We start from the raw sequence: 10,831 nt of genomic DNA on the forward strand, positions 1-10,831 counted from the left end.
TTCGCGAATCACGACCATGATCAGTGGGGGTTTTGTTTATTTGTTTTATGTACAGTTGTTAGTACTGGTATCGAGTGATCCTATAATACTTAGGATCAACTTCAAGAATTCAGGATATTAAATGGCTTACCTCAATAGCACCTGTCGACGATGTTAGCCGGTTATTGGAGGACAATTCCGTCAGAAACGGCCCACTCACTTGCGGCATGCTGTGACAGCAGAGACTACGTGCAAAAGCGTCCAAAGTTTCTTATCACCACGAAATTTCCCCCAAACAACCACACACACGACATTCATCCGTTTTGATGTCTGGAGGTGTGGTTCGATATGGGCCTCCCCGACAGGCTTCGACAGGGCCTATAAAAACGGCCAGTCTACGCAGCTCCTTAATGCACTGTGTACGAGAAGGTAGCAAAATGAGGTGGCTGCTCTGTCTGGTAGCGATTGGTGTGATTGGGGCGCTTGCGGAAGCCCGCGATCTTCGGCACGAAATTCCCGCAGAAGTTCCGGAGTTTGGAAATTATGGTAAGATCAAAACGAGTTTTGGTAATTAGCATGGAATAATCACGTCCTATCGCTTTCTCCAGCAACTGCCTGCTCGATCCGCACGACGGGCGATATGCCACGTCCACAGCCACTAGTGCTGATCCCCGGTACTAGCCAGTTCCGCTATCCCGCCACCGGCAACGGGCTGCTGCAGCTGAACGCTGGCGAATCACTGGAGCTAGCCTGCCAGGACGGGTTCGGACTCTTCCCGGGCAAAAGCTCCATCACCGTGACGTGCGTCATCAACGATCAGTTCAACTACGACAGCCAGATGTTTGCGTTCCGTGACTTTGCCTGCACGGAGAACTGGCTGAGCAGTGCGCGTCGTACCGCGCAGCGTTGCTTCAACGGGGCCACGATCGTTGAGATCGGCTTCAACGTTGGTCAGCGCTTCCCGAAGATTCTGGACGTGTGTCACGACGAGGTGACGTTCGACAATCACTACGTGGTGCATGAGTTTACGCCGGCGAATGCCGGGTTCCAGCAGGGCGTTCCACGGCCGGGCTGGTACCAGGGTGACTTCTACCCCGGCATCAACATCAACGGACTGTACACGGTCAATACACAGCGCTCCACCATCGCCACCATTCTTAGCTCGCAGGCTCGCGCCAATGAGCTCGTCCAGGGTACGGACAATGGTATCTTCCTGGCGCGTGGACACATCGCCGCTCGGGCGGACTTTATCTACGGAACGCAGCAGAATGCCACGTTTTGGTTCCTCAATGCTGCCCCACAGTGGCAAAACTTTAACGCTGGCAATTGGGAGCGCATTGAGTCGTCGGTGAAAACGTTTGTGGCGGCTCGCAATATTCGGGTGCGGGTTTACGGCGGTACGTACGGTGTGCAGACGCTGGCTGATGGCAATGGAGATCATCGAGAGATCTTCCTGGATTTCAACGCGAATGGAAGGACGCGCCTGAGAGCACCTAAGGTGTACTACAAGATCCTGCACAATGAGGCCCAAAACTCGGGCATCGTGCTGATAGGAGTTAACAATGTGCACATCTCGCTGGAGGAGATCCGACGGGACTATATCTTCTGCACGGACGTGAGCAGTCGGATTGGGTGGATTAACTGGGAGCGGGAAAATCTTGCCCTTGGCTATTCGTACGCATGCGAGGTGAATGAGTTTAATCGCGTGACGGGCCACTTGCCACAGCTGAATGTGGCCAGTCTGCTCGTCTAGGGTAGTTTTTTTATCACGTACCATTGAATGACCTATTGTGATGGTGTGTATAGTGCTTCAATATATACGTCAATATACTCCATCCGTAACGCATTTCTTATCAATTCGGTGAGCTTGGTAGAGTTTGGACTATGATACCACGCGGATATTCATTTACTACGCTTTTCGGGTTTCGACTAATCGTGAATTGTTCTTCAAGCTGTCGGAAATGTATTGTGGCAGACGTATTGTACAACTTATCGGGATGATAAGCAGATTATCTTCGCAATATGGTTTGCTCTGGAGTTGATGTCTTGCTTACCTTCAAAAGATTTGCTGGAATCAGTTGAATAGATTCAGTAGACTCGTGCAGTACAAGATGTTGGGTAGAGTTTTAGCAGTCAGTTGTATATTTTTGGTGGCATACCTTCATGGTGCAGCTGCTCGCGATGTTCCCACTTCCGAAGAGATACCTAGAGGTAAAGATATAGCTTCAATTCTTCCTGAAGTCATCTCAAAACATTAAAATCGCTTCTCTCCCAGCCGGTGGATGTACGGTCCCGTTCACTGACCTACCGTACCCGGAGCAACCGCTCATACTGATCCCCGGGACGGAGAAGTACTGGTACCCACTGGACGAAACCCGCGAGATCCTAGTCCCAACCGGTGCCCCAATCGAGCTGGTATGTCAGCAAGGCTTTCGACTCTTTCCCACCCAACGATCGATTACGATCCAGTGTGTGACGAACTCAACGTTCAGCTTCGGTGGCTCGCCCTACCCAATGAAGTCCCTTGCCTGCACATCGTACTGGTTAAGCTCGGCCAAAACCACCCAGGCACGGTGCCACAACGAGTCCGTGATAGTGAAGGTTGGCTTCGAGCTGGCCGACGCTCGCTGGGTGAACGTGTTTGACGTGTGCTACGATGAGCAGCTTTACCATACACACTTTGTGCGCCATCATATGAACCGCGCCAACGGTGGCTATCAGTCAGGCAATCCACGGCCCGGCTGGTATCAGGGTGCGTACTACACCGGCGTCAACATCAACACACTGTACACCGTGAACAGGCAGCGGGAAACGATCGCCACCATCCTGAACTCCCAGGCCCGGGCGGACGTACTGGTCCAGAACACCACCAACGGGATCTACATGGCCCGGGGGCACATCGCGGCACGGGCGGACTTTGTTTATGGCACGGAGCAGAACGCCACCTTCTGGTTCCTCAATGCTGCTCCCCAGTGGCAAAACTTCAACGGAGTTAACTGGGAGCGGGTGGAGTCTTCGGTGCGCGATTTCGTGGGCAAGCGGGATCTCGAGCTAACCGTGTACAGCGGTACGTACGGTGTGCAGAAGCTGGCCGACGGCAATGGCGACTATCGGGAAATTTGGCTTGACTTTGATCCTGTGGAGGGTCGTCGCCGAGCGCCGGCTCCGATGCTGTACTACAAGATCCTGCACGACGAGGCCAGCAACGCGGGGATTGCACTCGTCGGCGTTAACAACGTGCACGTGCCGGTCGAGCTAATCCTGCGCGAGTATGTGCTGTGCAAGGATATTGGCGATGAGGTCGAGTGGATCGACTGGGAGCGTAAGAACCTGACGATCGGGTACTGTTACGCGTGCGAGGTAAATGCGTTCAACGACGCAATTGGCAGGCCCCATCCGCAGCTGAACGTGGCGAAGCTGCTCACGAGCAGTGGTGGTAGGGGCGCGGTGTTTGCGCTCGGCCTGATGTTGGCAGGCCTGGGACTGCACGCACTGTTATTTGTGGTACGGTCTTCTGCCCTTCGTGCGTGAGCGGTGGTGGTGTTTGGGGACAGCCGAAAGCAGCAGACACCATTTCCGATTGACGTCACGAAGCAGTAGCAGCTGCAGCACTGTAGGCGCAATGGCGGCCAAAAAGATGTTCCGTTTTTAATTGAAGTCATCAGTATTCCAATAAAATTTGCTTCAAAACATTATTTTAAAGAATTGTTGAGTAGCTTTATGTAAAACTTTGATGGATTTAATTAGTATAGATTAAATATTGACCTGTATTCTACACCTCCTGATCCAACTATCCACCTGAGACCCATACAATTGCAAAACAATTATATTCTGATCTTTTCTAATTGGATCACCTAGAAACCCGTGGTCGGTGTTTCTATGCCGTTAATTATTTAAACAATACAACACTTTCACTCCTTTTACTCCACTTTTCACCCGCTTTCGACCCACAAACAAACAAATAAACAACGAAATGCGGAAAGCCATTTTCGGCAAAAAAAAATCACATCAAAGAAGCCACCCTCGATCGGGAGTAGTTGATCGTAAAGGTTTCAAACGTACGCGCACCTCCTACTTGGGGTGAATTTCCCCCCTTCTCCTCCCTAGTGAGGTTCAACTAAACAAAGAGCTCGTGATCGTGAAAATCCGTCGGCCGTGGTGCTTTTTTATTTTCACACGAGCTAACGCCAGCCAACCAGCCAGCGAGACCCAGGGGATACAGGGTTTGCATTCGCATAACGTTCGTCTCACTTATGAGATGCCCACCACGGCCGCCACTGCTGCGTGTGCCAGGGTACTTTTGGTGCGGAAGTTTGGTGTAATTAAAGTATTGCATTGGTTCTCGTATTGCCACACGTGAAGTTTGTGTGATTTGAAATGCAACGATTTATTTAAGTGCAAAGTGACTAGTAAGTGTCTGTGACAAATGATGGAATGACGTGATTGATGAGGGTTTAGGTGAGGTTTTGTGCGTGTTTCTGTGCTTTGAATGATTGGATTTAGGGATACTAATCGATGGGAATGGACTGAAGGATGAGTTTGCGTTTCGATTCAAGGCTATCAAATGGGGAAAAGAAAAGGAAGCAAAGTGTAAAACAAAGGCCTAAGAGACGTCATGTCTGAGCTGATTTCAACACAATTGCAAGCATTTGGGGGCTTGTCACATTCTTCAAACGTGACGTTCTAAATAGCACCCACACAGCGATGCTCAAAAATGTATCCGTTTCCATACTAGGTCAGCTTCAAGCTTAATTATGTCAACCATTACTTAATATGTTCCCTTTAAAAAAAATGAACAGCCGTTGCCAAGCCGTTTCAAATCGCTTAATTGTGTGTGTTACGTTAAAAGGTGAAGTGTCGTAAATCACGAGTAAGGTGCAAAAATTGAAAGATTAATGGCGTTGGAAGGTGACTGTTGCTGAGTGCGCCAAATTTCGTTCTAACGATGCCTAACTAGAACTAACCCAGACAACAATCAATACTCCTTCCAAAGTGTTGAACCATGGCACAAAACAAATCTTAAAATTATGATTTTTTTATTCCAAGAAAAACTAACCAACAATTAAAAGATTGTTGATTTTCTATGAAACGAAAGAGTATTAAATTACAAAACAAAAAACAATTCTCATTTAAAACAACAACACCAACTGCTCCTCGTCATCGCGTACCGTCGGTAACACCTCGGCGGGAAAAGAGCAAATAACAGCATCTACAAACGAAGATGCCAAAAACGATGAATAATATACCAATTAGCAATATCAATACACCTCGCACCATCCCCTCAAACAAACAAACAAACGAAAAAAGCACATAACCTCTTTGCGGAGCTGTTAGGAATGTGTGCTCATGAACGTGATCGTGGCATCGACGATACATTCCAACGGCGTCGGTGTGCTCTGCGCGCTCTCTTTCTCTGTTTAGTGTTTCGTGAAACGATTACACGCAACCGAAATTCCATTCATTTCGTTTCTGCTGCAGTTTGTGAAGGGGGAAATGTTGGTGGAGGGGAAAATACAGGAAAATTTGTGTGCATTTTTGAAAAAAAGCACTAAACGGCGTGATGCGTGATGTTCGTCCGTTGCCATTGTATTGCTTGAAACTATGTGTGTTTTATAAGGAACTGGGCATTTAGGTCGATTATTAGGAAAAGATACAACTTAAGATAAGATTCGTACTGTATTATTCACTGTTAATAATCAAATTACACAAAAAAAAAACATTCTCTCACAATTGCATTCTCGATCAACCTGTTGATGCACAAAACACTCTTCTCTTCAACCCCCAATTTCGTGGAAGCAATTACTATTAAAGAGCTTCATTACCCTGTCAAGCCCCTTTCTAGAGCTGACGACGCGACTGAGATCATAACTCATAAATAGTATAATCCTGTCGCCAGTATGACCGCCACACACACAAACACCCATAAATCTTCCCACTATTGCGCCTTTTCTTCGCTCCGTTGTTTGTTTGGAGTGAAAATTCACATATTCCCACGGTCCCCTCAGGCACGGACACAGGGGCCAAAAAGGGCAACGACGTCTAATTTTATGCCTGCACTACTCGCTCCATTGCAAATCATCCACTTGCCCCATATCAATCTGCAGTGGATGGATGACAAATTTCCGGGACAACGGCACCGCACTGTTAGCACTGTTTGCGCAGCGTAACGCATCCGCTAGCGTTTGTTTTCCCACCCACGGGGGAGAGTTTCCTCTTTTCTGCGGCTCAAGGTTAGCGACGAGTTTGTGCGCGTGCGACGACCAAAAAACCGTTCGCATTGATTGACAAACCGTCCATCCAAGTCCAGTTTGCGAGGGTTTGCTTTTGTTTTTTTCTTTGGATTTTCCCCCATCCACAATCAACTGTCGCACGCTTTAAGGGTATTTATTTATCTTCGTGTTTTTTTTCAACACGGTGTCTATTTTTTCGCTTCTATTTCCATTTTTGCGACAAGTGGCAACGTTCGCTGACGTGTCCAACGTTGGACCTGCGGTCCCCACAGAATGATCCTTAAGCTTGACCGCACTAGAGCGCAATTCGTGAAAATCCCGCCATCGTCCGATTATGTTTGTGTGTGTGTGCGGTTGTGTGTGTCTGGCTCTCTGGGGAGGGATTCATATTTTTCTACACCATTTCCTGCGGCGGACAACGGACCGTTCGGAGCAGTCGTCCGATCCGGTTGCCAGGTTTAGGGTTGGCCTTCAGTGCGCTACCGAAACGAACGCGACGCGCATTGTTTGACCAGCGTAAGAGTTGGTTTTTGGTGATTTGGGGGAAAAGAAGGAAATTGCTTTAGTGATTTTTACAATAATTTTATGTGTACTGTTTTCAGGATGGTTTGTTGTCTCCCTGCTCATGATAAAAGTGATCACCACAGTCCAATCGAAATGTGAAAAAGAGCCACCTTAAACGGCCCAGTCTTGCGTAAGTGCGAATCGGTGCGAATCAAATCGAAAAGGAACTCTCGCGTTTTCCTTTTTTACCAAAGTGGGTGCGTGAAAAGTGTTTGTTATATCATCGCCACGCGTAATTAGCGCTCGAGAGCCTTAAGCGTGTGAAAACGCCACCCAAAGGTGTGCCTCCCTGTTTTGCGGTGCCTTTTTTCTGTACTCTGTACTGTACTCGACTGTCGACTCGCTCTCTCTCGTTTGACTGTAACCTAGTGCGTGTGAAGTAACTCGCCTTTTGTTTCGACGACCCTCCCACCGTACGACCGCGGGCAGGGAAGGCAGTGTATGTTGTTAGGATGAACTTTTTCAACCCGCAAATACCGCGCTTCCTGGCACACTTGCCGGAAGACACCGACAACGAGACCGAGCAAGAGCGCGAGCACCACCGACACCAACACCAGCAGCAGAAGGCGCAACAGCACACCGATGAGGAGGGAGATGATGAAGAGGAAGAAGAGGAGGATGAGGAGGAGGAAGAGGAGGAAACCGATACAAGTGACACCGAGGATGACAGTGGGATTGCGGAGGAGGCGCCCGGACCGGACCACTTTGCCAATCTGCGCATCACCGATCCGCTGAGCGTGCAGAACAGTGCGCTGAACAACTTTTTCCACTACTGGTAAGTGATTTGGTTATGTTTGTGCGGGCTGGGATAATTTGTTTTTGTTTTTCTCCGATTATATTGTGCATAAAGTGTCATAAAATGCATACAAATACATTCCATAGCATAGTTCATGCAGAACTTGGTAACAAATGGATGTGTTAAGTGTTCTTATAACGCTAATTAAATGTATTATTGACTATTAGAAATGATCAACATTTTATCGCATCACCTAATGATAAGTATGTTTAAAATAATTTTTATAAAACTTAACAGACAAGTATTAAAGTTAACTAAACTCAAAGATGATTACGATATGGTAACAACAAAGTAATAAAGAATAAGAAGTAAACTAAATGATAAAAAAGAGAATTGAAGAACATAGTGCAAATGATGGAACTTGAAAATAAGATGTTAAGGGAAAGAAGAAACCAAAAGAAACTACAAAAAAAACTATAAAAATAGTAATCAAGGAAAGGGAAGATCGATGATTGGTGATAAGTTTTACAAAAATGAATGAACAAAAGGCACATAGAAAGCAAAAAAAAACACATAAACAATAAAATAGAAAATAAGTCAATCACAAACATGAAAAAATAGAAGAATCAATTAAAAAAAAGAAAAAGCCAAAGAGATGCAACAAAACTCATTAAAATTGATACCGCGTAATAGTAAAAATTAGCTAAAACAAAAGAAAATTGTCGAAGCTACTTTTCAATCCACTTCAAACTGCGAAACACCAACGGACACAAACGTCATCTGGGATGTTTTTTTTGTCGTGCTGGCAAATGTCTTCCAACCCACCCAAACCCCACAGTGCGGACGAATCTTTGGGACGAAAACCCTCACACACACACATACTTACTGCTCTTACGCTTGTATAACCTACCCCAGTTACCTATTCCGTTACCATGATTGTGACGTGTTTGAAAAGGTGACAGAAGGCGTACGAAAAAACAAAAAAAAACTAACCAAAACCGTGCAAGAAGGAAAGACCCCTCCCCGTGTGGCACCCACACACTCGGGTGCTCACGCCACGATCGCACCGACACACACACACACACGTACGTTTGCAAACGAACTGCAAACGAAAATAAATTTTCATTTTCACTCACTCAGTTCGTAGTCCATTTGTGCGGATTTTTTTTTTATTGCTACTTCACGTGCGTTCGCAGTGCTGCTTAGCACAATCCTTTCTACCTTCCCTGCCTTACCTGCTGGGTAGATTAGTGCCATCACATTTCACAGGTTGGAAAGGAATCCGTTGTTTTGATTTAACGAAATATTTAACTATCTAATTCATCAACGGCACACCGCCGCACGCTGTGGCTGAGGAACGTTATTCGGTCGGCCTTTTTTTAATTGCTGTTGTCTGCAAAGTGTCTTGGCGTTGCAAAAGCAAAACCGAGAGAGAGAGAGAAAATGAAACGCCTGCCTTTTGCTAAAATTATGCAAACGCACACGTACCCCGTTGATGGATGGTAACCGGGCCGGCATTTACCGTCGGTCGTTGGTAACTGCACGTCTCCCCCGCACGCAGAAACAACTCAATCCCGATCCGGCTAATTGAGAATCGATCCTCAAGCACCGGCTTTGCTGGGAAAGGAATTTTGATACGGTTGCTTGATCAACCTCGCCACTCCTCTCCAGCATCAGACCAATGTAGATCGCAGCTTGATCGCAACGCCATCGAAACCATCTGGCAGGAAGGTCGGAATCGGAGCTAAAAAGAAAGAAAGCAAAACCCACCCATTTCCAGACGCCACTTGAGGGCAAAATATTTGCCTTCACTTGAGACCAGAAGTGCCGATCATCGAGGAAAGTCGCAAAACGATGGGCATTGCAGATTTCTATTTCCAGAGGTTGCACGATCGTGATGCCGGGGAACGTCACTCGCTCGTTCTCCAGGTTTGCAGTATGTTTCAACGATGTTCCAAAAAAGCAGTTTATTGTGTGTTGTTTCCCTAATTAACGTGAAAATGATCCTTTATCTCTCTCTCTCTGTAACCTTGAAGTTGAGTTCAAACTTCTGAGATCACTATTTTTACACACATGGAAACAATGCGCTCCGAATTTAGTAGACACGTTATTTAGGCGACCTGTCAGACGCGTGCACTGTGCGGCCATCTTGAAGCGATGATCACGCCATAAAGTGAGTGCCAAGTTCAGTCATTAAAGGCAAATTTATAGTGACATTCGTTGATCATGCGATGCAGAGTAGCTGCAGAAGGGATGTTTCGTGGAAAATTTGATCAAATAAACAATTTAAAGCGTGTCAGAAGTTTGATATTGAAATAACGTACCAATAGATAAAGACTATTGTGTAAGTTATTTAAAACTTAAATGAATATTTTTCATGAATTTGGACCCATTTTATACGAATCACCCTGTAATTCCCTCCAGAGACAGGGATGCTACTGACAGGATTTATTTTTATTATTATAATCATTGTCGGTGAAGATCGAAGATCATCGTCTTTACATTTGGATGAGAACAGACTCCCCCATCTCCATCTTCCGGTGCTTCATCCCATGTGTGGGATGTGTTTGTGTGCGTATGTTTTTCTAACCAAAAACTCGATCGTGCGATCGCAACTGACGCGCACGATTGAGACGGTAGCGAAGCAGGGGGGGGGGGGGGGGGGGTTTCCCCGGTCGCAACATTTCACATTGACGTCAAACGTATCTTTTCCCGCGTCTGGTCAATGGGGTATAAAATGGGGAAAATTGGTTGATACTGGGATAAGGGAAGAAAAGAAAATAGAAGAAAAAAACGAACGCTGTGGATGGGAAAACCACAAAACCCGAACATAAGCCGATTGTGATTCATTTTTTTTGGGCATAGAAAACAGAAACATCCTCTTCACAGGGCAGTAAAACTATGTGTCAACCACGTTCCCTTCCTAAGCCCTTCATTTCCTCACGCTACTTAAACCAGGCGATCAAACACGGGCACACATATTGGCACACACCGGTCGAAAGAAAACAAAACTCCTCCGCAAAACTCGAACCGATCGCACTTGAAGCTGGGGAAGGGAGGCAGATCTTGTGAGGGAGCAGTAAAAACGTCACCACCCTTACCCACCGCGGCAGTTGGAAGTTGGAAAGTCTGGGATGGGTTTGGAAAATTGCGACCGACGCGGACATGATTACGGCGTTTACGGCGCCCGGGGAAAGAAGGAAACACATGCACACGATCAGGTCGGTCGGTCGGTTGGGATCCTTTTTGGAGAAGCGCTGTTTCGGGTGGGCGGGTTTGGGTGAACTCAGCTAGAAGAGAAGGAGGTCGAACTGCGTACGCA

General features: G+C 46.7%; 1 protein-coding gene across 1 annotated transcript; it reads left to right on the plus strand.

Annotated features, from left to right (window-relative positions):
• The first annotated feature begins 315 nt into the window (after positions 1-315).
• LOC120957965 (uncharacterized) lies at positions 316-3,672 on the plus strand. Its single transcript, XM_040380459.2, has 4 exons — positions 316-525; positions 588-1,726; positions 2,034-2,190; positions 2,255-3,672. Exons 1-4 carry the CDS (start codon positions 390-392, stop codon positions 3,508-3,510), a joined length of 2,688 nt encoding a protein of 895 aa, XP_040236393.2. The 5' UTR covers positions 316-389; the 3' UTR covers positions 3,511-3,672.
• Positions 3,673-10,831: the final 7,159 nt, after the last annotated feature.

Source organism: Anopheles coluzzii, chromosome 3 (assembly GCF_943734685.1).
Source record: "Anopheles coluzzii chromosome 3, AcolN3, whole genome shotgun sequence".
NCBI lineage: Eukaryota > Metazoa > Arthropoda > Insecta > Diptera > Culicidae > Anopheles > Anopheles coluzzii.